This window comes from Podarcis erhardii (genome assembly GCF_964252035.2).
Source record: "Podarcis erhardii genome assembly, chromosome: 3".
Lineage (NCBI taxonomy): Eukaryota > Metazoa > Chordata > Lepidosauria > Squamata > Lacertidae > Podarcis > Podarcis erhardii.
Window position 1 is genome coordinate 124735512 of NC_138507.1, and position 26879 is coordinate 124762390.

General features: G+C 53.3%; 1 protein-coding gene across 3 annotated transcripts; it reads right to left on the bottom strand.

The window, feature by feature from the left end:
* Positions 1-1347: 1347 nt before the first annotated feature.
* NRBP1 (nuclear receptor binding protein 1) lies at positions 1348-26555 on the bottom strand. 3 transcript variants are annotated; one of them, XM_081856426.1, is made up of 18 exons: positions 26268-26555; positions 19366-19488; positions 19009-19110; positions 18836-18925; positions 18517-18557; positions 18080-18174; positions 13292-13405; positions 10308-10391; positions 9254-9312; positions 8795-8893; positions 8553-8685; positions 3334-3436; positions 3117-3167; positions 2823-2958; positions 2671-2724; positions 2484-2547; positions 2325-2380; positions 1348-2226 (listed from the first exon to the last, which is right to left on the bottom strand). In XM_081856426.1, the coding sequence occupies exons 1-18, from the start codon at positions 26538-26540 to the stop codon at positions 2128-2130; spliced, it is 1776 nt and encodes a 591-aa protein (XP_081712552.1). In that variant the 5' UTR covers positions 26541-26555; the 3' UTR covers positions 1348-2127. The 3 variants fall into 3 exon arrangements, with proteins under 3 accessions (XP_081712552.1, XP_081712553.1, XP_081712554.1); XM_081856427.1 differs by lacking the exon at positions 13292-13405 and adding an exon at positions 14194-14217; XM_081856428.1 differs by lacking the exon at positions 13292-13405.
* Between the last annotated feature and the right edge of the window lie 324 nt (positions 26556-26879).

A 26879-nucleotide genomic window follows, 5' to 3' on the forward strand; every position in this document is an offset into this window, starting at 1 on the left:
GACATCAATGGAACTAAGAAAAGAGTTCTATCTACAATTTGGAGTGATCCCAGGAGATAAAGCTATTAAATCTCTGGCATTGTTTTTTGGAAAAGACTGGAAGAAACGCAAAATGGAAACACAAATGGAAGAGTCAATACTAGATAAGGTGGAAAACATGGCAAATACAAAGTGGAAATTGAAGACAGAACTGGGTGCGGACCAATGGATATGCAATAATGTATTAAATTATATTCACAGTGGAGAGATGCTTATATCTGCAGAGGGAAAGATTTATCATTATTTTATATAGAGTCATGGTTGGTGAAATTGTTGGACAAAGTTGATTAATGTTTGAGACAAACTCTTGCTGACATTTATCAATCTCCTTAACTGGGAACCCCTTTTGGACTTTTTGTGTAAAAAGGAAAACACATCTGGGTTTGAAGACTGGAAAAATACCGGTTTATGGAAAGTAAAGTAGTTGCATGTTGTCATGAAATGATTGTTTTGAATTTTTTTAATGTAACAGACAGGAGAATCAGAAGCCCCTTTTCTTTTGTTTTATTCTTCCCCCCTCTTCTTTTTTTCTTTCTCCCCCCTTTCTCCTGTTGTACCAAAAAAGCTTTAATAATAGAAAATGTATGCAGCACTACCTTTTCATGGCTCCTACCAAGGGAACTCCTTGCCACCAGCCGTGTCAGTCACTGTGTGGAAGAAGCTCTCTAGCCAGCAACAACCAAAAAGGCGAGTGGAAATGTCTGAGGCCCACCAGCTGCCTGGCCAGGTTTCTAGGCCTCCTCCTCTCTGGCTTTGTGGCCTTAGCATCCAATGGGGGCTCAGAAAGTAGAGACATGCAGGACTCCACCACCACCACCAGCAGCAGCAGCAGCAGCCCCTCCTCTACAGGTTTATCTCTTCTCCACACAGCAGCACACTTGCTGCCCCCCCCCCCCTTGCTGCCAGGGCTACGAGGGGAGGATAGAATTTGACCCTCAGTGCAGAAGGGCTCATGGAGATGGAAGATCCTAAGGCTCATCTAGTCCAACCCCCTGCAATGCAGAAATCACAGCTGAAGAATCCCTGACAGATGACCATCTGACCTCCATTTAAAAACCGCAAGGGAAGAAGAGTCCACCAGGGAGGGCTCCTCCACTGCCTGCTGTGGGTCCCCCCCCCCCCCGCTCCTCCAGCCTTGCCCAGCCCAAGTACTTCTTTGAAAAGGCATGAGGCGCAAGCTGCTCCCTGCAGCTCTCTGTATTCAAAGGGGGCCTTGAAAGAAGAGCACCCCCTCTGCAGGCAGGAGCTGACTCCCCTTGGGTGGCTGGTCCCCTCCCCAAAGACCAGAGACAATGAGGACACTGTGGCTTATTTACAAAACAGTTTATTAAAAATAGGAACAGAAACAAACACTTGGAGCAGCCTCAGCTCTGGAGATGGGAATGGGTGCCCGTCGCTGAGCAACCGGCTCCAGCCCTGTTGGGGAGGGGGGAGGGAGGGGAACCCAGCTCTTGGGGGGGTGTCTGGCCAGCTGCTGGCTGCCTCTTGCACCTGCGACATTCATGGCACTGTGCCCACCTGCCCACCCACTTTCTCCAGGGCTCAGGAGGAGGTGTCTCTGCTGCACAACCCAGGGCAAGAAGGGCAGCCAAGCAAGGGGGAGAAAAGGAGCTGCCCAGAGGAGGGTGAGGCTGCCAGGGAAGGGGGTGACTGTGGGGCTGGAAAGCATGTGAGAGAGGGGGAGGGGCAGGGGGAGGAGCCACCCTCACTCTTCTTCCCCCCTCCCTCCCACCCCCTTAAATAACAAGACAGACATCTCTGTGCTGTGCAAAAAAAACCCTCTGTACAATTCAAGCAAAACAAAACTCCATGCGTGAGCCGGGGGGAGAGGGAGGCCACTGGCCCCAGGGGGGGGGGGGGGGAATAATACTGACAAGGCACACAGCCCCCCTTCCCCGCCTTGCCCCCTCCCTCCTGCCCCCCCTCCCCATGGTGGCAGCGATTGTCTGCGGGGTTCCTGCCGGCTGCGGCACATGCAGGAGGCACAGCCAAGCTGGTTGTGTGCAGGCGGCGGCAGCAGCGGCCTGGCGGGGGGAGGGGGCCCTTTGCGGAGGCAGTGCCCAGGCACTGCTGGCGTGGGGGCAGCCCTTAGGAGGAGACGGTGACGGCCGCCAGCGCTCCGTTCCGCGAGTAGAAGAACTTGCTGAAGGCCTCTTCAAGTAAACAGCTCAGCCGGCTCTGATCAGCCTGCAAGGGGCAGAGGGAAGGAGAGGCCAGTGAGAGCCCCACTCACGGGCTGAGCCCACCCACCCACCCACCCAGCCTGCCAGTGGGCAGGATCCTACCTCACTGATGAATCCCAGCTGGACCAGTTCGGCCGCCAGCTCCTGGATATTGTCACCTGGGAAAGGGGGAGAAGAAGAGGCAGCCAAAAGTCAGGAGCAGGAGGAGGGCTTCCCTTGCCCAGCAATGCCCAGCCAGGAGGGAGGGAGGGCGGGACTTACTGGGCAGCAGGTCACAGCTCAGGTGTCGGTTCAGCTTGTCTTCCAGCCTCAGCAGCAGTGTCAACTGGGCAGAGAGAAGCCAAAGTCAGTTCCTGTCCCCTGGGCTCTGGCGCGCAGCCAACCCAGGCCCCTTCAAGTAGGGCAGCATGGTGGAAGAGACCCCCCCCCAGCCCAGGTTGGTACATACATGGTGCTTCACCCCTTCCTCGACTGACTCGATGTTGCATTGCATCAGGACCACCTGCGGGAGGCAAGGGGAGGCAGTGAGTGGGGTGGGAGGCCCTGGCTGTGCCTGCTGGCCAGGCTCCAGGACCTGAGTGGAGCAGGACAGCAACTCACCTTGCGGGTTTCCACTTCCGCAGGCTCTGGCGTGGGCGTCTTGACCGATGGGGGTGCAATGGGAGACGTCACCACCTCCTGCTGCGGCTGATGAGGGCGGGGCAGGCCAAAGGCCGTGAGGGGGTAGATGCCGTTCCTAGAGGGGGAGAGGGGTCAGGCTCTGTTCCCCAGGTGGGCAGCAAAGTTGCGGGCCTTCCACTTGGTGGAAGAGAAGGGAAGGAGGCAAGGGTCCAGGCTGGTCAGCCCAGGAGAGGCTCCCTGGCACACAAGAAGGTGGTGGAAGAAAATTCTCACCTCACATCCTCCAGAAACTTGTCTAGCTCCAGGGCTGGGGACTGGGAGAAGCTGTGCGGTGGGGAAAGCACAGAGTTAGATAAAGGGGGATCTCAATGCTGAATGCAAAATCTTTGCTGCCTGCTCCCCTCCCTGGCCTCCTTGGGGAGGGGCCAGAGGGACACCCACTGCTTGCCCTCCCCCTCCCCACATTCCCAGCCCCTCAGAGAAGCCTCACATCATGCGGACGCCCTCGCGGTCGGCATGGTTGATCTCGGCCAACACTGCACTCATGTCCAAGTTCTTGGTCATTTCTTCAAGGGCGTTCTCTGGGATCATGTCTGTCAGGAGGCAAAGGAGTCTTTCAGGAACGTTGCAGGGGGTTGGGCTAGATGACCCTCAGGGTCCCTTCCCCATCTACAATTAAAACATCCCCTCACCCTCTGCAAGGAAGGCAAAGGACACTCCTTGCTTCCTATGAAGGGCGGGTGGTGGGTTAACAGAGGACAGGAAGCACAGATGGTTCTCGAGTTGATGGAAGGCAGGAGAGGGGCTGTCCAAGGATCTGTATGGGAGTCAATTCTATGACTTGGACTAGAAATGATCTGAGCCATCAAAAGTGGCCAAATTTGCAAATTATTCAGCACAAAGGAAGCCCAAGTGGTTTGCAAAGAGCCCCCAAAAGATCTCTCCAAACTGGTTGAAAGAAGTGCAATGGAAGTCAGAATGAAGCAAGTGGCCTCTGGGGCAGAAACACCCACACTTCCCAGATGCCCCATGGGACCCAAACAGACGGGGTCTGGCCAATGGGAGAGGCCTTTGGGCTGCAGCGGAAAACACGCTCAGTGAGTGATGGCAGGAAGAAAAAGGCCATGCCTAGTGTGTTATGAGAGCAACTGAATTTCGTTTTTGTTTTTTTTTAAATAATATTTATTACTTTTAAACCTTACAAAAGAAAGGAAAAAAAAGAAAAGAAAAAAAGCAAAAGCAAAAGAAAGCAAAAACAATACATTACAATATACACAACGCAACATCAATACATTAAACTAAACAAAACAGAACAAAAACAGTTTAAAAGCATACATCATACCATTTCAATGCCTTATCTTTCATTCCCTTCAAAATAAAAAAATTCCTTCCAGTAGCACCTTAAAGACCAACTAAGATAGTTCTTGGTATGAGCTTTCGTGTGCATGCACACTTCTTCAGATACACTGAAACAGAAGTCACCAGACCCTTCTATATAGTGAGAAGGTGGGGAGGGGTATTACTCAGAAGGGTGGTGGGAATGGGTGATTGGCAGATAGCTGTGATGAGCCTGTTGACGACTCTTAACGACTGCAATAGGTCTTACAGGAAAAAGCAAGGGGTGAAAAGGTGAAAAATGGCTTTGTCATGTATAATGAGATAAGAATCCAATGTCTTTGTTCAGACCAGGTCTCTCCATGGTTTTAAGTTTGGTAATAAGTTGCAATTCAGCAGCTTCTCTTTCCAGTCTATTTCTGAAATTCCTTTGTAATAGAACAGCTACTTTGAGATCTTGTATAGAATGTCCTGGGAGATTGAAGTGTTCTCCTACTGGTTTCTCTGTCTTGTGATTCCTGATGTCCGATTTATGTCCGTTTATTCTTTGGCGTAAGGTTTGGCCTGTTTGTCCAATATAGAGAGCTGAATATAGAGAGCTCCCCACCTTCTCACTATATAGAAGGGTCTGGTGACTTCTGTTTCAGTGTATCTGAAGAAGTGTGCATGCACACGGAAGCTCATACCAAGAACTAACTTAGTTGTTCTTTAAGGTGCTACTGGAAGGAATTTTTTTATTTTGTTTTGACTATGGCAGACCAACACGGCTACCTATCTGTAACTTTCATTCCCTTGTTTCCTCGACCTCCTCTCACCTCCCTTTTTGTATTCCAATTCTATTAATTGTTTCAGCAATGCCTTTCCATCTTTCTCTATTTTCTGTCTTATAATTATCTTGACTTATTTTAACCTTCTTTTCCATTAATACTATAATACTTATTTATGCTTAACTCCATATAACATTTCTACTAAAGCCATATAATTTCATTCCAACATTTTTCTAACACTCATTAATTTTACAATATTTCTATAAATAGACTTTAAACTTTTTCCAATCTTCTTCCACCGTCTCTTCTCCCTGGTCTCGGATTCTGCCAGTCATTTCCGTCAATTCCATATAGACCATCAACCTGGTGATCTTCTGTCCAAGGCTCTTAACACTTTTCCAAGTCCCTTCTGCATGTGTTCTTCATATTTATACATGCACTTTACTTTGTCTTCTGCTGATCTTGTTCTTAATTTCCTTCCTTTGATGCTGAAGAGTAGATCTCAGGGAAGCTCCGACCTAGCAATGTTTTTATTCCTTCTCGACAGGTCAGCCAAATCTCCATAGTTAAAACTAAAATCCAAAAGATATTTCAGGACGTGTTTCAAAATTCCTCCAAATCTGAAGGTCCCCACAGCTCCAATCTCCTCCTGACCCAGGTCCAGGTCCCAAAGGTCAGTAAATCCCTGCATGAGGGGATCTATCCAACTTTCCTTCTCCAGTCCAAGCAGGGCTCCAATCCTCAAAATCTGACTTTCTCTGAATTCACTCATAGAAGGCAACAACTTATAATCATCAAATTGCCTCTGTAAAACTGGGGCTCTCTCCCTCTCCACTTGTATTACCCTAGGCTCAGCAACAACAACTTTCTCCCTCACGTTCTCCACAGTTTGCCATATCAAAATAGATTCCTGTGTTGATTCCTGAATAGTTTCTGTATAAATATTCACTTTTTGTCCAAAATTAGTCACTTTTTGACCCAAATTGTCAATTTTAATAGTCATCACGTCCATCTTCTTGAAGAGCTGTTCCAATGAATCACTTATCTTACAAAATGCAGTCACTAAGGCTTCTTCTGTCGACATTCTTAAACAATCCAAGGTCAATCCCTGGTTCTCACAATTTTTTATCTTGCAGCTGGAAATCCCCCCAGATCAACTCCTATAACAGCTTCAAAGGCTCCCTCTAGAGGGAAACAATTTCTATTTGCATCAATCCTTTTAGGCACAGTTCAAGCAATAAAATTTGTTTCAATTTTCAGTTACTTTTACTCCTTTTTAAACGCAGAAGGAGACAATGGAAACAATGTATTTCTCTTGTTTAACTAGCTGTCAACAACAATGAACTTTCCCAAAACGTTGGTCTTGCTAGCAGCCCGTTTCCAGGTTCAGAGCGGTGGTAATTTGACTTTCTTCCCTCTCTCCTGCAGGCTTACACGATCCAAAATTCCCCCCCTCTTCTCCTGCTTCCAAGGGGGGTTTAATGATTTTAGCCAATGGAAGTTTAATCCTTTACAGAGGACTTTCCAAGACTGAATTTCGAGGCATTTTCGTATTGCCAACATCCTAGCACCTGTCCATAAAAGCAGGAGAGGGGCGTGGAAAAAGCCAGCCAAGATACTAGGAACCTTCTCTAAAAACGGAATGTGAAAATAATTGGGCCTTTTCAGTTTAGGGAAAATGAGGAAGGCAACAACTTCAGTCAGTCTGACATCAATCCCAGGGAAGATTCTGGAGCAGATCATTAAGCAAACAGTCTGTGAGCGCCTAGAAAGGAATGCTGTGATCACCAATAGTCAGCATGGATTTCTGAAAAATAATTCATGTCAGACTAACCTGATCTCGTTTTTTGACAGAATTACAAGCCTGGTAGATGAAGGGAACGCAGTGGATGTAGCCTACCTTGATTTCAGCAAGGCATTTGACAAGGTGCCCCATGATATTCTTGTAAAGAAGCTGGTAAAATGCGGTCTTGACTATGCTACCACTCAGTGGATTTGTAACTGGCTGACTGACCGAACCCAAAGGGTGCTCATCAATGGTTCCTCTTCATCCTGGAAAAGAGTGACTAGTGGGGTGCCACAGGGTTCTGTCTTGGGCCTGGTCTTATTCAACATCTTTATCAACGACTTGGATGATGGACTCAAGGGCATCCTGATCAAATTTGCAGATGACACCAAACTGGGAGGGGTGGCTAACACCCCAGAGGACAGGATCACACTTCAAAACGACCTTGACAGATTAGAGAACTGGGCCAAAACAAACAAGATGAACTTTAACAGGGAGAAATGTAAAGTATTGCACTTGGGCAAAAAAAAATGTGAGGCACAAATACAAGATGGGTGACACCTGGCTTGAGAGCAGTACATGTGAAAAGGATCTAGGAGTCTTGGTTGACCACAAACTTGACATGAGCCAACAGTGTGACGCGGCAGCTAAAAAAGCCAATGCAATTATGGGCTGCATCAATAGGAGTATAGCATCTAGATCAAGGGAAGTAATAGTGCCACTGTATTCTGCTCTGGTCAGACCTCACCTGGAGTACTGTGTCCAGTTCTGGGCACCACAGTTCAAGAAGGACACTGACAAACTGGAACGTGTCCAGAGGAGGGCAACCAAAATGGTCAAAGGCCTGGAAACGATGCCTTATGAGGAACGGCTAAGGGAGCTGGGCATGTTTAGCCTGGAGAAGAGGAGCTTAAGGGGTGATATGATAGCCATGTTCAAATATATAAAAGGATGTCACATAGAGGAGGGAGAAAGGTTGTTTTCTGCTGCTCCAGAGAAGCGGACACGGAGCAATGGATCCAAACTACAAGAAAGAAGATTCCACTTAAACATTAGGAAGAACTTCCTGACAGTAAGAGCTGTTCGACAGTGGAATTTGCTGCCAAGGAGTGTGGTGGAGTCTCCTTCTTTGGAGGTCTTTAAGCAGAGGCTTGACAACCATATGTCAGGAGTGCTCTGATGGTGTTTCCTGCTTGGCAGGGGTTGGACTCGATGGCCCTTGTGGTCTCTTCCAACTCTATGATTCTATGATTCTAGGAGGAGGAGGAGGAGGAGGAGGAGGAGGAGGAGGAGGAGGACAACGACGACTAGGAAGAGAAGCAACCAGAGTGAGGTGAGGGACGAATGGATCCTAGGGGAAGTTATTTCCCCTGTGGCAACCCAAGCCCCTTTCTGAAACTGCAGGTTCTGCCAGAAAGTGGTCCAGGGACTTCCTGCCTTCAGAGTGGGGGGGTAGGGGCCGCCACCGCTCCCCAAGCAGAATGCGGCACCACAAGATGTAAACCACAGCACCAACTGAGGGCCAGGCTGATGCATGGAAGGAGGGGACCCACTCAGGGCCACCAGTCAGAGCAGCTCAAAGGGCCCTCGGGGCTGAGAAAGCCCCAGACCCCAGCAGCCTTCCACCCTGCCCCAAAGAGCTCTCCAGGAGGACTCTAGCCAGGAGCTGGGAAGGCACAGAGGGCCAAAGGTTCAAGGCCAGACCCAGCAAGGGCTGCTCTGCTCAGTGCCCTTGGCTGCTTCCGCTCTCTGCCTCCGGAGGAAGGGATTAGGCCTCCCCAGCCACTTCCCTGAGCGCCCCCCCCCCCAGCCTCCACTCACGCTGATGGCCCACAATGCAGTGGGCTGCCAGGAGCTTCAGAGAGGGCACTTCAAAGAGGGCTTGGTGGAAGAGGAGCTCGCGGGCCGTGGGTCTCTTGCTGGGCTGCAGCTCCAGGCACTTTTGAATGAACTCCTGGAAGGAGGGAAAGGAAGGAGAAGACGTGAAGGCCGAGACTTGTGCCCGTCCCAGGAGGGAGGGAGGGAGGGAGGGAGGAGGGGAGGGGAGGGGAGGGGCGCCTCACCCGCTGCAAGGGATCCTCCAGCAACTGGATGGCATTGTTGATTGCTTCCTGGGGCACATAAGAGGATTCGCCATTGCCCTGGATCTCCAGCACCGCCATCTGCAGGGACAGCAGAAGCACAGCTCAGTGGGGGGCTGAGTCCCACAGTTGGCATGCTGCGATCCCGGAGGAACCAAAGGGCTCCACCAGCCGCCATCACACACAACGAGGGAGAGAAAGGGGACTGGTTCCCTCCTTTCCAAATGGGTCTCTCTCTCCTCTGTTCCTGGAGTTTTCAGAAATCACAGCGACCAAATGACACCCCCTGCACGACACAAGGAGATGCACTGTGCACTCCTAACCCTGTCGAGATAAGACCAGGATACCAAACAAGCCGCCCCTTCCCATAAGGATTAGAGGTTGGGGGGGGAAGCAGCTATGCCCCCCAACCCTCCCTCTTCACAGCTCTCCTTGCCTTACCTCCAGCGCACACATCCCAAAGGAGTAGATATCCACCGCGGTCGTCACATGTGCAACTTCTGGAACACAAAACCAGGAATCAGGACCCCCCTGGCTGGCTGGCAATGGCCATTCAGAGCCACTCAGTCATCGGGCTTGGGAAGTTGGGGGGTACCAGTTGTTACTGGCCCATAACCTGTTAAGACTTGGACCCACCATTTGTAGCTAATACTACGCCCCACTTTGACCAGGGCAAACAGCAGAGTATGCACAGCTCCAGAATCCAGGAGAGTCTTCTAGCAGAGTATCAAGAGTTTTCCTGTTTTCCAGTAGCCAGCCTTTCCCAGAGCTCCCAGTTAAGAAACCTCCTTTCCCACTCAGTTCAGTTTAAAGTGCTTATTGTCTCATGGCACAAGACAAGCATAAACACCTCAGCTACACGAACCTTTAAGAGAGGCTGGTACATGAGCTAACCTACTAGAATACCATTCTTCTGGTCTTAGAAGGAGACCTTGTGAAGATACAAGAGAAATCCGCTAGCACTTGACCCTGCTAGCTCACCTTGCTGTACTGAACCATACAGCATGTAACCTGCAGCTTCTCCACCGACACCTCGCACTGAGCAAAAGCTCTCCTTGGGGAAGAGCTCACACTCCTGGCAACGCTCCTGAATGCAACCTCAGCTTTATAGCCGCCTCTGCCCATACACGTTCCTTAGAGCAGCGTTTCTCAACCGTGGGTCTCCAGCTGTTGTTGAACTACAACTCCCATTGCCCCTAGTTAGCAGGACCAGTGGTCAGGGATGATGGGAGCTGTAGTCCAACAACATGGCTGAGAAGCACTGCCTTAGAGAAAGGAAGGGTGGATGAGTCATGCTCCGGGCATTTAGCCTTGGACTGGTATCTAAGCCACCCAGCGTAGCTGGTGTGCGAACTCTGAACAGAAACCAAACACGGAGGGGGGGCCTCAAGACATGGAAACTTGGTGTAATTTGGAAAATTACACCAACCCTGATGAGCCACTTCAGCCCTCCCCCCCCCCAAACAATGAACTGCTGCTCTCCTGCCTTTCTTACCGCCATACTCCGGGGCAAAGAAGTGCAGGTTCTTCTGCTCCTCACGACACGTCTTCACATGGTTGTTGATGGTGTCTGGGGCCACTGGAAGAGGGGGGAAAACAGCAAGGAATCAGGGGCTGAGCCTCCTCCTCCCTCCCAAATTGCTCTCATGGGGCGGGCAGAGGGCATTCAGGCACAGCTGCTGCCACCCCAGTCCAGTCCCAGTGCAAGACAAGGGCAGGCGCAGCTCAGAAGCAAAGGGGGGGGGGGAGGCAGGTCCACATGCTCCTCCAGATCTTCCATCTTTCCTGGGTGAGCTCCAAGCCCCAGCAGCCAAAGCAACCCCACCAGGGAAAGCAGATGAGCCCAATGGGAGCTGGGGGGGGGGGCAAGGCAGCACTGCTGGAGGAAGGCGGCAGAGGAAGTCCTTTCTGCTGCTCCTGGGTCTCCACTGCAGAGAAGCATCAGCTGGACCAGCACTAAGGCAGGCACAAGGGGCTGCAGAGTAAGGGGGGGGTCCTGAGCAGTAGGAGCAGCAGCAGCAGCAGCTGGTGTTCCACAGACACCCACACTGACCCACCCACAGACACCTGAATGACAGGGAAGGGTACAGACAAGACAGTCCTCACACCTCTCTCTCTCTCTCTCTCTCTCTCTCTCTCTCTCTCTCTCTCACACACACACACACACACACACACACACACACACACACTGGCCGGCTTCAGGCCTTTTCCTGAAAGCCCAGCAATGGAGAGGGGGGTTCCCACTTGATCAGGTTTGCACCAGCCTCTGTCTCCCCACCAAAGAGGGCTGCCTCCCCTCCACTGCTGCCCCATCCCTTCACTCAAGAGGCGCCACCCAAGAGCAAAGATCCCAATGGCCCAGTCACCTCAGAAATGCCAAGGGGAGGGGGCAGTGGCCCTGGAGCCAAGGGTGCCACAGACCCAGGCCCCAAAGCAGGGATCGAGACAGAGGGCGGGACTTGGTGGGCACCCTGAGGGTAGCAGCGATGAGCAGGAGATAGATGCTGGGGCAGAAGCCGCACCAAGCCACCTCCTCCTCCTCCTCCTTTGGCACCCAAAGCCAGAGGCAGTACCAGCCACTTTCTAACACAACTGCTGCTGCTGCCGCCTTAGAAGGGAAGATTATACCAGCTATGGCCTGCAGCTCAGCACCCCTAAAATCCAGCTTGTGACCTGGTAGCCTGCACATGAGAAGGAAGCTCAATTTTGGCCTGGAAAGGCAGAGAAAGACTTCATGACAGGAATGCTCAGTTCAGGCAAGCTGGAGCTCCATTAGCTGCTGCTGCCACCACCTCCTTTGCTGCAAAGCTCTCCCGTCCTCCAAAAGTGCCCCAGACTCCCTTCTGGAAGCAGTAAACCATCACAGGACCACCTCAACGCAACTCAAATTACCAACCTAGTGGTTTCAATGGCCAGAGGCGCCTGCTAGAAGAGCCCCAAATTCTCTCTCTCACCCCCCCCCCCCGCAATTCAGATGTGGTTTTAAAGGTCATTTCCCAGACACTGAAGCCAAACACTTCCTGACTGGCACCCTTTAACGTTTTCTTTATGCTTGGAGCACTGCCAGGAAGGCAGGATTCATGTTCTCTGCTTTCCATTTTCAAGACTGACTTGAGCTTAAAATTGTGCTTTTCACCCTAGCAGACAGAATGGACCTTCCCCTCTCAGCCACTGCCCCAGCCTCCCACCTGCTGGTTTTTTATATATAATTGTCTTTTACTTAAAACTTCGCTCCAAAGCTCCACAAAACCACTCCCCAGTCCTGCTGCTTCCCCTGTTCCCCCAGGGACCCCCAAAGCCAAATCTCCCATTCCACTTCTGACCCATGGAACGATATCCTGGCCTCTCCTCCTTGGGTTTCCACCAGGTGTTAGAACTGTGGTGTCTGTAAGGGGCTTGGACTTCCTGGTTAGTTTTAATTACAGCCTCTACCCAGGGGGGCAGACATGTATACAAGGGTTTGGACCAGGGGTCTGCAAACTTTTTCAGCAGGGGGCTGGTCCACTGTCCCTCAGACCTTGTGGGGGCTGGACTATATCTGGAGGGGAATGAACAAATTCCTATGCCCCACAAATAACCCAGAGATGCATTTTAAATAAAAGGACACATTCTACTCATGTAAAAACATGCTGATTCCTGCACTGTCTGCGGGCTGGATTTAGAAGGCTATTGGGCAAGATCCGGCCCCCGGGCCTTTGTTTGCCTACCCATGGTTTGGACGCTCCCAGTTTCTCAACTAGAAAAAGCTCAGGCACACTTGTCCTGATCAGAATAAATGCAAGATACCTATATTTTTAATTTCAGAAATATGCCACCAAATATAATTGTATGTGCTAATCGCATCTGTCTGCAGAGTTTCTGTACACAGCAAGCGTATTCTAGTCACAGAAAAGTGTTTTTATCCCTCGTGCCAAAAACGGGAAACTTGCTCAAAGGCTTCCTTCTGCTGGGTGTGGGGGGGGGCATGCTTTTTAGGAACAAAGTCTGGCATTCAAGTTGCAGCACCTGCGGTTGAGGCTCTCAGGCAGGCAGGCAGGCAAACGAAGCATGGCGGAGCTGCTGGCATCAGGCAAGAGAGACAAGGCCACGCGGCTCTTGACTCGGAAGAGGGCAGCTTCTGTCCTTCCTCTTGCGAAGAAAGGCAGGGCCTTCAGCTTCCTGGAGTTCTGGGCTCACTTTTGCCCAGGCAAGCCTTTGCCAACACAGCTGGCAGCTATCTTCCTGCTGCCCACCGACTTTGGGATCCAGCTCAAAGCACTTCACTTTCTTAAAGCAGTCAAATAAGCCAAGATACACAGCCACGCCCGAGACTCACTGAGCACACCACCCAAACTCACTCACCCACCCCAGAGACTGGGGCCCTGAGAAAAGCTGAGCTCTGCTCCTGGCCCAGGCTCCCTTCCACAGAAGACATGCCACCTGCATGCAGCCCAAGCAGTGCCAGCGCCCTGGCTGCCCTCCTCCTCCTCCTCGCGTTACCTGCCGCCTCTGCGCCACGAGCGCCACCTCTCCTCTCGGCCCTGCTCCCGTCCAGCTTCCACCTGCTCCGCTCCACTGAGCTCGCCTGGACCAAGGTGCCCAAGGACTTCTTGCCTGCCCAAAGCGAAGGGCTCTTTCAGTCCTTGGCCATGCCGGGTGGGGGGGGGGAGGACACCCCAGGGCCCCCGTCTCACCGCCAGAACCTTCCGCCTGCAGGGCACAGCTCATCTTGCGCCCGGCATTGGCCTTCTCCGCCAGCCCTGTGTCTTCTCCTTGCTGGCAGTGGAAGCAAGAGAAGGCCCTTCCCAAGGCAGACCTCCCTACCACCAAGGCAGGAGAAGACACAGGCAGCTCCCCAAAGGCTCCCCGCAAAAGAGGGGGCGGCAGCAGAGCGGCTGCAGGGCCTGAGCACTTCCAAGGCTGCACCAGGGTCTCCCAAGCACCTCCAGGCCCCTGTGCAGGCGACACCAGGCACACAGCTCCCAAGAGTCAGGCTCCACCACAAGCGTCCGACCCATTGCCAAGCAGCCGGCCGCAGGGAGCTGGAGGAGGAGGCAGCGAAGCCACAAGCAAACAGCAAGCAGAACCCCCCCCCCCGGGCCACGAGCGGAGGAGGAGGAGGCTGCAAGGGCGGCGGCAGCTACTCCACAGGCACAAGCAGCCCAGGACACATGCAGGAGGCAGCCATGCAGCAGAAAGGCAGCCCCCCCACCCCCCACGAGGAGCCCCAACAGGGGGCAGGACTGGGGTGGAGCTACATAGAGCCCAGGTGCCAGCCTTCACCGGGAGGAAAACGAGCGTCATATATGCCAATATACAAAGTGATGCTCTCATATCTATATCTCTATAGATAGATGCTCCAAAGGTCACAGTCACATCACAGAGCAGAGAGATTTGCTCACCATTAGCAAAAATCCTATGAAAGACTGTTGGCGAGAGAGAGAGAGAAAGAGGCAGCCCATAAAAGCAGGAAGTAAAACCAGACATGGCGGGTGCCGAGGGGTCAGCCCTTCACCTCAGCAGCCACAGCGCCCACGGCCACCACAACCGGGCAGGGGGAGGCGGTCCTTGCCTACCCAGCCACAGCGGAAGGCGATGGAGGGTGGGGGGCTCCTGGGACAAGACCCTTCCCTGCTCCTGCCAGGACAGAGCTCAGCCCCCAAGAAGCTGCCCAGCAGGGCATCAGGAAAAGGCGCTGACCAGGCCAGCACGGCCAGGGGCTGCTTCTGGCTCAGCCAGCACTTGGGCCCAGGAGCAGACCAGAGACTCCCTGCCAAGGGAGTGGGGTGGGGAAGGGGCCCAGGCGCGGGTGGGGAAGGGGAGGGCTTCTCTTGAAGTCCCTCCCCAGGGCATGCGATTTAGTAGTACAGGATCCTTGCTGCCTTCCCATCTCCCTTGCCCCCAGGTCAGCTCCAAGCACCCCCCCCCCCGATTTCCAGTGGGTCATGGGGAAACAGAGGCCTGAAGTCCTCTCCCCAAGGCAGCTCCTCTTCCACAGCTGCCAGAGGAAGGGAGGCCATGAGTGCCTGGCGACCCCCAGCCAAGCCAAGCCCAGAGGCCTCTCCAGTCCAGGAGTCCAGCAGCCTCCCCTCTTTTCACTAGCCCCCCTGACCTCCCCCCCCCAGCTTCAGGGCCTCCTCTGCACACCTCACAGGCAGCCTCAGGTGGGGCTGAGCAGTGGGAACCTCCTGGACAAAACTGCCAGCCACTGGGGCTGCAAGAAGCTCCCCCCACCCCTGAATCATCAATGGGGCTGGGAGTGGAGATGGAGGGAAGAGAAAACAGGCAGGGAAAGAGGCAGAAAAGGGCTCTGGGTTTTTCCAAAGATTTTTTGGCTTTGGGGGGTGGGAATCTTTACAGATTTTGGGGGGAGACATGAAGGGAGAGAGAAATGTCTCTGAAGAAGGTGCATGCGGAGGACAGAGGGGGGGATCCTAAGGTTCAGGTGCTGGGACCATGACCACAACCAAGCCTCCATCCACTTGCTCCCAGATTTAGGGCAGGAGGTGGCAAAGCCAGGCAGAGCTTCCCAAGCAGCACTGCAGGCCCTGAAGCTCTTCCCAGCCCAAGGGAAGGGGAAATGGCGGGGCAAAGTACTGGCCCACCTCCCGATTTCCTCCCCAGCTTCAGCTGACCAAACCCATAAGACAACCACCCGTTCAATTCCCCACTAAGTACAAAAATGGCTCATCCAGAGGTTGTGGGAAGGTGGCAGCCAGGAAGCCAAAGGTGGCGAGTCTCCCTCTGCCGTCTGAGCCCAGCCCAGCATGCCAATGCCCAGGGGCAGGGGGGACCCAAAGGAGCCACCCAGTTCCGTGGGGACCGAAGCAAGACCTGCCCCAGTAGAGGATGGGGCAGGCAGAGGCCTCTGAGTTTGCTTCTGGGCCAGATCCACACAACAGGTGCCAGTCACACCACAGCCGCGCTTCCTTCTCTGCCCTCTTCTCAAATGAGCCTCGGAGGGGAGAGCCAAGGGCATTTGCTGGCCTCCCACACCAGCTACTAAGATCCCGACAGACAACGGCAGAGCAGGGCTCCAGCCCCTGCACCCATCCACCCAAAGGCGCTGCTGACAGGCGCAAATGGTGCCGTGGAGCTTTCCTAAATCACAGCACTGCTGCCCCTTGCCATGTCCCGGGGAGCAAGAGAGTTTGAAAGAGCAGGTGCTTCACCCCCTTGACTCAGCTGCTTCAGGAACACCAGTGAGACGAGCTCCGCCAGAGATGTCAAGCAGAAGCGGCATTGGTCCCTGTGTGGAGGCAGGCTGGAAGCTTTGCCATGATCCGGAGCCACAGGGCAGGTGGCAGCCTGGTCCTCCTGCATCTTGGCCCAACTGCAGAGCCCCCTCTCTTGTGCCCGGGGGGCGGGGGGGGGGATTCTGAGCATTGTGCAAGGCTGCCAGCCGCCACCGCCCTGGAGTTCCCCAATCCCAAGGGTGGCTCTTCCAGCCTGAGTGAGTTCCCTGTCCAAGCAGCTCAGGGGCTTCATCCATGCTCTCTTTCACCCACAAAGCATACCAGGAAAGCTCTTGGAAGCAGATGGCCAGAAGAGGTCACTGGCCCATAGCTCCTTATGGGTGGTCTTGTCTGGATGAAATATCGTAGACCCAAACTTGTACAAAGCAAAAAAGAGGATGGTACTATTGTGAGCTCTTTGCCCTGTGGTGGTCTTTGCAATTCTTGAAAACTTGAACACACATTATTTTCTTGAAGGGGGGGGGGGCTCTGCTCAAAACTTGGCCAAGACTCCAGAAGGTTCTGAAGTCTGTTCTACGCTGGGGCAGAATCCTGAGACGAGTGGCTCCAAGGATGGCCCTGCAGCGCAGCAGCAGCAGCAGCAGCAGCAAAAGATCCAGCAGCAGGGAAGACTGGGCATCCCTTGGCACCTCGGCATCCCCACAAAACTCTCTGCCCACCACTCAGCCAAAGGCATCCCAAGCGCAGAGCAAGCAGGCCGGTCAATCTTGCAGTTTGCGTCAGAAGAGTCTTTGTTCCACCAGGAGGGCTGGTCTTCCTCAGCCTTGGCAAAAGCACCACTGGAGGCAGGTCTCTGGGCCCTTCCCTGCCTCGCAACATATGGAACTCACTGTGACAAGGGGAGGGACATGAGTCTAGGCGGAACCCTCGCAGGGAAACCAGGGAGGCCACCTTTGTTTATTTTAGAAAGGTCTATGCTGCCCTTCAGCAAAAATTCCCAGGGCCGTTTACAGAAAAGGGTGATGCAAAACTCCATTGGAAAAAAACCCAACCACCCTGAACTCCTTTGGGGGGGGGGGCAGGAAAAGGCAAAGTCACAGGGTGGTGGTGGTGGGACAGGCCCTTCGAAGTCCAGAAGAGAATCTCCACCCTCAGAGGCAGTTTACCAGACAAGGCCTCTGCACTCAGCCGGGTGACATTTTGGCTGCCCCTGAACTGCGGGCACCTTTGAAGGGCTTTGTTCTCAAAGGAGTTTTAGGACTTGAAACCACAGAGGCCAGCAGTCCATTGCCACGCACCCCCCCCCCACACACACTGCCCCCCAACACTTGCATCCCTTGGCAGCTCTAGACTGTGATGAGTTTCCTACTAATTTAACCGCCACAGGTCTCTCCTAGTGCCCAGGAAATTGCAGTCGCCAGCCAAGTCCCAGCCCTTGTCTTCTGCCAGGAAAGTCAGCCTAACTGCCCTTGGCAACAAGAGGGTTCTGGCTAGTCTGTCCCAGGAGCTCTCAAGAGAAGAAGTGGGAGAGCCCCAGAAAAAGCCCAAGGGGAATTCTCCCATTTCCTCCTCAGAGCTCTTGGGGGCTGGGGATATCCAAAAGGCAGCTCGGCAAAGCACTCCAGCTGCCCTTCCCTTTCCTCAAAGTCCCGGCCGGCTGCCTGTCCAAGCGCCCGGCTGGCAGGGAAGCAGCAAAAAGAGGAAGGAGGGTTTCTCCCCAAAGGACCAAAGGCCACCTGGAAGCAGTTTCCTGCCCCATGCCCTGGAGTGACGCAGGCACCCATGGTCTGGGCAGCCTCTCCAGGTACAGAGCATGGGGTGGGAGGAAGCTGGGAAGCCTGAGAAGGTGGTGGCAGCAGCAGCAGCAGCAGCAGTAGCTGCTCAGGGCCACACATATCCAGGTGGCAGAGTTCTCCAGGAGGTTTCCAGAAGTCAGCAATGAAGGCTACAGAGAGAGGCACCAGCTGAGGCTCAGAATCCCAGGTGAGCAGGGCAGCAGGAGCCCACCAAGCCCCTGGGCCTTCTGGGGAGCTCCTTCCCTTTCCAGTGACTCTTTACATCACTGGCTTGCGGCTCCGGAGGAGAGGCTTACCTGACCCGATCTTGATCAGCCCATTGTGCTGGATGAAGATGGTGTCACAAGTCAAGTTTCCGTGAATGATGGGAGGATCGCAGGAGTGAAGGTAACTGGAATGGCAACACAAGGAATGGTGGGCCCAAGAGGCTGGCACCAGCACTCACCGCCCCCAACAAAAGGCCACTTTCACAGGGGCAAAACCAAGGCCTTGTGCCCGAGGCTGCCAGGGACTCCCCAAGAGAGCAGCAGCCATCACTCTCTTACCTTCAGTCAGCTTGGGAAGGAGGGGAGGCAGGCAGGCAGGCAGGCAGGCTGGCAAAGCGGCAAGCCAAGTCCTGCCACAACTGCTAGAGGGAGCCAGAAGCAACCGCTCTCCACCCTGGCCTCGGAAGAACCAAAGGGGGCATGAGCAGCCAGGCTCCCAAAGCCTTTGAGGGAATCCAAGCATGTACCTGAGAGCAGACAGGATCTGGGTACACCAGCGCTTCCAGGCCTAAAGACAGAGAAAAGGAGGAGGCTCTAAGCAACACCCACAACAGGCAGCTTGACTGCAACAGGCAAATACTTTCCTTATTTCCTTGCTTCCTTCCATGCCACTCAGAAGGAACAGGCCAGACACTTCCTGGTTCCTCCCCAGCCTCCTGTCCTTCTGGGGCTCTGGGTTGGCCAAAGGAAGCTGCTTCTCTGTGCTCACAGGCAGGACGGCCCCAGCAGGAGGCCTGGGACCCAGGAGCAGAGGGAGGAGGGAGGAGAAAGAAGGGAGGGTGTCACCTTTTCATTCATGGTCTTGTGGTTCTTCTTCGTCTTCTTCAGAAACTGCTTCAGGCTGCCAGAGGACATGTACTCAGTGATGAAGATCACCTGGGAAGGAGAAGGAAGTCACCAACTGCTGCTGCTTCTCCACAAGCCCACCAGGAAGACGTTGGGGGGGGCACCCCACTTACCCTGGCCTTGTTCTCCTTCACATCTGCCCAGTACTTGTGGAACTTCACAATGTTCAGGTGTTCTAGCTGGATCAGGTTGTCAAAGACAGCTTTGACCTTCTCCTGGAGGGACAAAGCAGAGGAATGCCAGACCCCAGGAAGAGGAGAGCCTTTCTTTGGCTTACCCCAGCCTCACAGCCGTGGAGAGACGGATGCAGCGCTGGGAGAGAACCCCCAAGGGCTGGCCAGGCAGCAGCCGGGAGGCTAGCCAGTCTTCCCACAGGGTTCTGCACTGCGGGGATTTATGCCACTACCTCCCAGGCATCCTGAGCATGATGCCCACCTACTCCCCATCCTTCCCATCCCAGGCTCACCAACCTCCTGAAGCTTGAAATTCTTGCGCTCCGAGAACTGGACCTCATTCCAAACCACTTCCACCCCTTCTTCTGTGTCCATTGCCAGGTAAGCACTGTCAATCCCAGGAACATTGCGCTGATTCACCTGCATGGAGAGGGGCAAAAATAAAAGCAGTGATTCAGGGAGCTGTGGAGACGAGGTGCTGGTGCCTGCAGAGACCCCCACGCCTGAGTCAGGAAACTCCTGAGGACAGGAGCAGCCCAGAAAGATTTGCTCCAAGACCTCTTCCTGGCAAGTCAGTCTTGCTGCTCTGAAAATCACAGCAGAGATTCATGTCACAAAGAGTCAAAAAGCTCTCCTGCCCTAAATGACGGTGGCTGAGAAAGTCAGTCCTGGAACCAACTGGAGGGGGGTGGAAGCCTCAGCTTTATCCTGAGTGATGCTGCCCAGGATCTGGGGCAAGATCTCTGGCGGAAATGACTGTCTGGCGGAAATGACTGTCAGAATCCGAGACCAGGGAGAAGAGTTGGTGGAAGAAGATTGGAAGAAATTTAAAGACTATTTACAGAAACACTGTACAATTATTGAATGTTAATGATGTTGGTAAGATAATAGAAAGAGGGATTTATTTTTAACTATTTTTATTTTTTCTTTTCTTTTCTGGTTTTGTATCTTTTTGTATTTTCTTTTCACTATTTTTGTAACTTTTTTCATGTTGAAAAGCTAATAAATATTATTCAAAAAAAAAAAAAAAAAAAAGGATCTGGGGCAAGATCTCGATCTCATGGACATTTATCAATTTCAAGACATGACTCGAAGGTTGCCAAGTCAGCACAAGACAGTTATAAAGGGGGAAACCTAAAAATGTGGGGGTCAATTAAGAACCGAGACGATGAAGTTTCCCCAAGGTGCTCAGTGGCTATTTAACACCATGATGACAGAAGCTCAGCTAGAATGTAGACCACTGATTAGGAAATGCCCCCCCCCCAGTCCAGCAGAGAGATCTAATGGCAGAGGGTGCCTTCATTCAGAGAACAGAAATCTTGCCCAAAGCAGAATAGAAAGGAGTAAGGACTCTGGAAAATAAGAAAGTGAATGGCACAATGCTAAAGGGGGTTCCTGCATTGCAAGGGGTTGGACCAGGTGACCCTTGGGACCCTTGGGACCCCTGATTCAGCGAAAACCATGGTTGACTAAATATCCAAACCAAGATAATCAAGGGTCTGGAAACAAAGCCTTATGAGGAATGGTTGAGGGAACTGGGTATGTTTACCTTGGAAAAGAGGAGACTGAGAGGAGAGACGAAAGCCATCTTCAACTATCTGAAGGGCTGTCCCATGGAAGAGGGAAGGAGCTTGTTTTCTCCTGCTCTGGAGGGAAGGGCTTGAACCAGTGGATTCACGTTTCAAGAAAGGAGATGCCGACTCAACACCAGGAAGAGCTTTCTGACAGGAGAGATGGGTCTTGCGCTCAGGCCCTGCTTGCAGGGTTCCCATAGGAGGGGGGCTGTTCTTTTATTTTATTTTTATTACTTAATTTAATTTAATTTAATTATTTATATGCCACTCATCTGACTGAGTTGTCCTAGCCACTCTGGCTAGTAAAAGCTTCCCCGACATCCTCTTCCAAAGATTTATGTTCCGACACTAGGGCACAGGAAAAGACTTTTGGGACTCTTCACAATATGCTTGGAATTTCACCACCATGAGCAATTATGGGTCATTTATGGAGACTAGCTCCCTCATCACTGACTCTCTGGAGGAAATTAAAAACATTCCTGCTTCCCCAAGCATTTGATGGCTGAAATGCTGTTCCTGAAATCCCTGTTGGGGGGGGGGAATGCTTTTAATTGTTTTAAATTAAATTAAATTAAATTGCTATTGATGTGTTTGTCACCCTGGGCACCTTTGAGAGAAAGAGTGGGATGTAAGTTGAATTGATGCCAATGCTGATGATAAAATAATGGCAAAAACCTGGAAAATTCAGAATAATTTTAAACAGTACTGAGCCCAGTGCAGATCCTTGGGGACCACAAAGCCTGCAATGCCTCAACTACCCATAACTCTGATAACAACCCCCTCCCATGGGTCCCCAGTTGTGATGGCATGATGCCTGAGGTTTTGTCTCCCTGCAACACTTTAAAAAAAAAAAAAAAACTACCAAGTTACGATACTATGATAACAAAAAGTTGTTCCCCCAGAGGGTTGGGCCAATATGGCCCTCCAGCCAAAAAAGGTAGATCTACACATTTGAAGAGAAACAAATCAAGAAGACTGGAAGGCAAGACTTTGTGGAAGTCATTCCTCTTGTTCTTCTGGCCTGAACAATTCACACTGCAAGAATTTCCCCCAGCTATGCTAGGACAGATGTTTGGCTGAAGGGTCCCTTGAAAGGTGGGCTTACCTCTGCTGGGCCTGCCCCCTGCCACTTCTGATGAGCCCGCCTGCCTGCCTTCTCCCCTGTCCCTGTGGCGTGGGAGAAACCAGCAAGAGCAGCAATGCCAAGAGCAAGAGGCCTCAGGCCACCATGCTGGTCCCTTCCCCAAGCAGAGGAGAGGCAAGGGAGCAAGAACGGGCCAGGATTCCTCCTCTTCTTGCCCCCCTCCTCTGCAGAACTGCCTCTGGCTGGCAGGGGGGTGGGGGCACCCCAAGGCTTGGCTGGACCCCCACCTGGAACAAGCTTGGCCTGGCTGATGGTTTGCCTAATACTCCTCCTTCTATATAGCCAGTGTGCAGAAAGGCACCTGCCCCTCTTGCTGCCTCCACAGCCTGGAGCCTTGCGCAGAGACCGTTTCCCTGGGTGGGCTTTGCAGTGGCAGGAGAGACACCTCCTTCCTGATGTTGCAGAAGAGGGCAGGAATCTTTCCTCTGGTCCTACCATTCAGGAGGCCAGAGCACCTCCTGCCTCTGGGGCCTGCTTCCCTTGCCCCTGCCCAGCCAGCCAGCCTGGCTTCCTCCCTGCCCCAGCTTGCTACAGAAATGACGCAGCAGCCTGCCTTGCATCAGGGCCACATTCCTCCCCAGGGCCCAGCCCTCTTCTGGGGCACAGCCACTTCCTCGAGTCCTCACCAGGTCAAGCCACAGTGAGTCAGCCAAAGTGAGTTGACACAGAATACGAAAGGGCTGGTAGGCAGGCTCCTCACCATCTGCCCAGAGATGTCTAGCAACATCCACCCCCCCCCAGCCCAGCCAAGGAGGGAGGGGCAAAGGAACAATGAATGAGAACAGCTGCAAGAAGAGGGAGGGCCAAACTGCAGCCAAGCAAAAAAGGCCCCCAGACTCAGGGCTGCTGGCAGGCAGATCTATTTGGGGAAAGGGAGGGGAGGAGCTCCCAGGCCGCTTTGCACCCCAAAAAGGCTCATCAGACAAAGCTTCCAGGAGAGTCTGCCCAGAATTCCTTTCCACCTTGTTCTCCCTCCAAGGTGCCTCTTCTCCTGACACACACACTTCCCCCACCCAAGGCCAATCTCAAAGTCACGTCCCCACCCAGAGGCACAGCCCCTTGAAAGCCAAACAAGGCCTCCAGTGTTGGTCCCAGCCTCTCAAACTGCTCGCCCTGCTCTTCGCTTCCAGCTTCGGGACCAACTCTGACAGAGGCCAAAGAGGAGTCAGGCCAGGCTAGCGATGACCAGTCTTTCTGGAGATGCCCCTGGTCACATTTTAGTGTAAAAGGCATGGCCATTTTGAACTGCTCCCGGGGAGGGGAGCCTTTTCCATCAAAGGCTCCAGACCACAAGACAGCCAGGATAGCCCCAGGAATGCCCTGTGCAAAGCAGTCGTGTCAGCTGCCCCCCAAGACCAGCAGTCAGTCAGCCTTGGCTGGTCAAACCAGTCACCATCCTGCCACTCTCAGCCTCTGCCAGCCGGCACAAAAAGGTGAACTGTGTGCTCAACCTCCTCCCAAGCCCCCCCCCCCCATCTTCCAAAGGACGATTCAGCCTCTGGCTGAGCAACAAGTCCCTTCCAAGCAAGGAACATCTTCTGGCCCCCAGGTGCCTGGGGAGAGGACCCTCTCCTGGAACACAAGCCAAAGAAGCAGGAGGCAGCCGTAGCTTTGAAGCGGAGTGTGGAACCACATCCTGAAACTGCAAAGCACCTTTGCAGCCACATGTCAGGGCTGCCAAAGCTTCTAGATGCAGCTGGTGCCATTTCTACCAATGCCTACTAAAGCCATCACCCAAACAGGAGTTTCCGGAATGTTCCAGCATTGCTCTGGTTAGGGAAAGGACAGCTCATACAGGCAACCTATGGAAATAGGATAAAGTCCCTCAAGACAACAGTGCCATGTTCCTTGAAGAGAGAAGTACTGGGTGGGTGGCTGGAATTAAATGCACACACACTGAGCACCACCTGGCCATACCCAGCTTCAGGGGAAGAGAGAAAAGAGCTTTGTGTAAGGTAAAGATAAAGGACCCCTGGACAGTTAAGTCTAGCCAAAGGCGACCATGGAGTGCGGCACTCATCTCTGCTTTCAGGCTGAGGGAGCTGGCCTTTGTCCACAGACAGCTTTCCGGGTCTTGTGGCCAGGAGGACCAAACCGCTTCTGGTGCAATGGGACACCGTGATGGAAACCAGAGCACACAGAAACGCTGTTTACCTTCCCACTACAGCCGTACCTATTTATTTATTTACTTGCATGGGGTGCCTTTGAACCGCTAGGTTGGCAGGAGCTGGGACAAAGAGACAGGAGCTCACCCTGTCGCACGGATTCCAACCCCAAGAGGCTCAGTGGTTTAGACCACAGCTGTGTACAAGGCTGTCTTAGAACATTGCTCAGGAAGTTGAGGGACTGCAGAATATAGCATCAGAATTGTTAAACGGGATGATGGATGGAGAATATCACCAGGAGCTACATGCGTACAAATCCTGGGTCTAATCTGAGCACATTTGAAGGTGTTGCTTTTAGCTTATAAATGTTCTAAACAGTTTTGAACCATGACACCTACAGCAGGGCTGGGGAACCCGTGGCCTTCCAGGCGTTGTGGGATGGATGGCAGGAGGTGAGAGTTCCACAGTCCCTTAACCTGGCTGGCTGGTGCTAAGGGGAGTTGTGGCCCCTAATCTTTCTACATAAACCTGCCTGACCAGTAAGCTGAGCCTCAGAGCCACCACTTCTCTCGGAATTCTTTTTCCCAGAAAGGATTGTCTGCGGTAGTCTTTATTCTCGCTTTGGCGCCAGGTGAAAACTTGGATTGGCCCAGACCTTGAAATTCTGTTTATTTTAAGCTCTAGCTTGAGTTTCAGCTGGCCAGATCTGCAGCTGCTAATTTTTATTGAGCTCTTTTATTCATAAGCAACTCTGATCTAGATCTGCACATAATGCTGAGATCAGAATTCAGTTTCTAATACCAAATATTGAATGCTTTCTTACATGCTTACATTCATAATCTTACGTAAGATTTACTTGTTGTGTCAGTTGCCCATCTCTACTATAGTTATATCCCACCTGGGGGAAAAGCCCACAGCCACCTTGAAAGAAAGCAGAAGAATGCTGAACTGGGTATAAAATAAAGGATGATGCATCAATAGAGAACAGAGGCTGAAATAGAAGACAGACTCGTCTCTAGAGACCCTTCATCTGCAAACAGCCTGACACGCCCTCCCCAAAAAGCAACACAAACATGAAGCAGGCAAGGAACCTTTGACAAAATACTATTATAAAATTCCAATATTTTGTCGCTTGCTGAAAATATTGATTTGGTAGTTATAATTTTTATGGTGTTTTAATTATTTCATCCTACACTGCTATGATATGATTATGAACTGGTTTATAAATATTCTTGCAAATCAACCAATATAATCAGAGTTGGAATGGACCCTGAAGGCCATCTTGCGCAACCCCCTGCTCACTGCATCCCTGATGGATGGAGGTCCAGATGCCTCCAGCCCCCCCCCCACGACACCCCTGTTCCACTGCCAAGCAGCTCCTCCACTTGGGAACTTCTCTACTAATGTTGAACTGAAATCTGTTTCCCTCCTGCAACTCCCATGCATTGCTTCCTGTCCTGCCCTCCAGAGCAAGAGAGCAGGCGTCTGATGCAGCTCTTTCCACTAGTCACCAGTGACATTCTCCCTCCACCCCTCAGGGCTGGCTTCCCCCTGGGGCATCTGGTTGGCCCTTGGGGGGGCAGGATGCTGGACTGGATGAGCCGCTGGTTTGTTCCAGTTCCTTTTATGATGATCAGTTAAGACACCGAGATCCTCTCTATGTTCAGCAGTAAATTTCATAAATCACTCAGAAGCCATCCAGGCATTAAATGGTATATAAATCAACAATAATATCATCCTTTCTTTGTGCTACAAACACAGATGCCCGACTTAGAGAATCAAAGAGCAGAGTCCTACCTTGCAAGAACTGCTCTGCACCCCTGAAAGTCCACAACTACTGAAAACTTGGGAAGCAAGGAGGCCCAGGGGCAAAGAACCAGAGAACTGTGGAGTTGGAAGGGACCCTGAGGGTCATCTAGTCCAACCCCCTACAGTGCAGGAATCTCAACTAAAACACCCCTGACAGGTGGCCACCCAAGCTCTGCTTAAAAACCTCCCAGGAAGGAGAGTCCACCGCCTCTCTCCCAAAGAGGGAAGGGTCGGCTGCCCTGTCCCACAGCAGCACCCAGGGGAAATGTGATGCTGGGCAAGGAGCAGGTCTCCGGCTCAGCCCCCAGCATCTCCAGGGAGGGCTGGGAAGGATCCCTGTCCTCGAAGCTTCAGGGAGCCCAGGTGTGGACAGCAGCCCTGGCAGGCCCGACGGCTGTGCCTCCCCTCCCGGCTTCCCGTTTCTGCGGCTCCCGGAAGCCGACGGGGCGGCCGCAGCAGCCTCGGTGGGCTGCCCAGGGGCCGCTTCTTCCTCCCGGGGCGCCCGGAGGGCCTGGGCAGCTTCCGGAGCCGCGCTGGGGAGGCTCCCGGGAGAAGATCCGCTCTCACCTCCTCGCGGCGCTTCTGCCACCTCCCGCACGGCGACTCCTCCAGGATCTCCGACTCGTCCTCGCTCTCCTCCTCCTCCTCCTCCTCCTCCTCCTGCGCCGCCGCCGCCGAGGCCGCCGCCAGCGGAGGGGACAGCGAGGTCATCCCGGGCCCCGCCGCTCCAGACGCCGCCGCCGCCGCCTCGGCCTTCGGGTCGGAGCCGCCTCCGCCTCCGCCTCCGCCTCCGCCTCCTCCGCTGTTGGGTCCGGCCTGCTTGGCTTCGCCTTCGGACATCGCCGGGAAGCGAGAGGGGGCGACCTGCCTGCGCCGGAGGGGCGGGAGGGAAATGAGGCGCCGCTCGGGAGCCGGAGGGGCGGGGCCGGGGCGGGGCGGGGGGCGGGGCCTCGGCGGCCCCTTGGCAACCGGGAGGGGCGGGAGTAGGGCGCCCCCGCCCCCTCCGCCCCCTCCGCCCCTCCCTCCCTCCCCCCGTCCCCGGGCCCACTCACCGGGCGCGGGCCGGTCTCCAGCGAGGGCCAACGGGCAGCAGACGGAGCCGCGCGCCGCCTCACGCGCTGCGGACGAGCGACGCCAGCCGAGGCGGGCCGGGACGCGACGTCGACCAATCAACGGGCA

What these genes read in the sequence shown, in the direction of transcription:
- NRBP1 (XM_081856426.1), bottom strand. Translation starts at nt 26,540, where the DNA reads ATGTCCGAAGGCGAAGCCAAGCAGGCCGGACCCAACAGCGGAGGAGGC. An exon ending in AGAATTTCAAGCTTCAGGAG is followed by an intron (nt 19,111 to 19,365) that starts GTTGGTGAGCCT and finishes TTGTCCCTCCAG; the next exon opens with GAGAAGGTCAAAGCTGTCTT. An exon ending in CGCGAGGGCGTCCGCATGAT is followed by an intron (nt 3,168 to 3,333) that starts GTGAGGCTTCTC and finishes CCCACCGCACAG; the next exon opens with CTTCTCCCAGTCCCCAGCCC.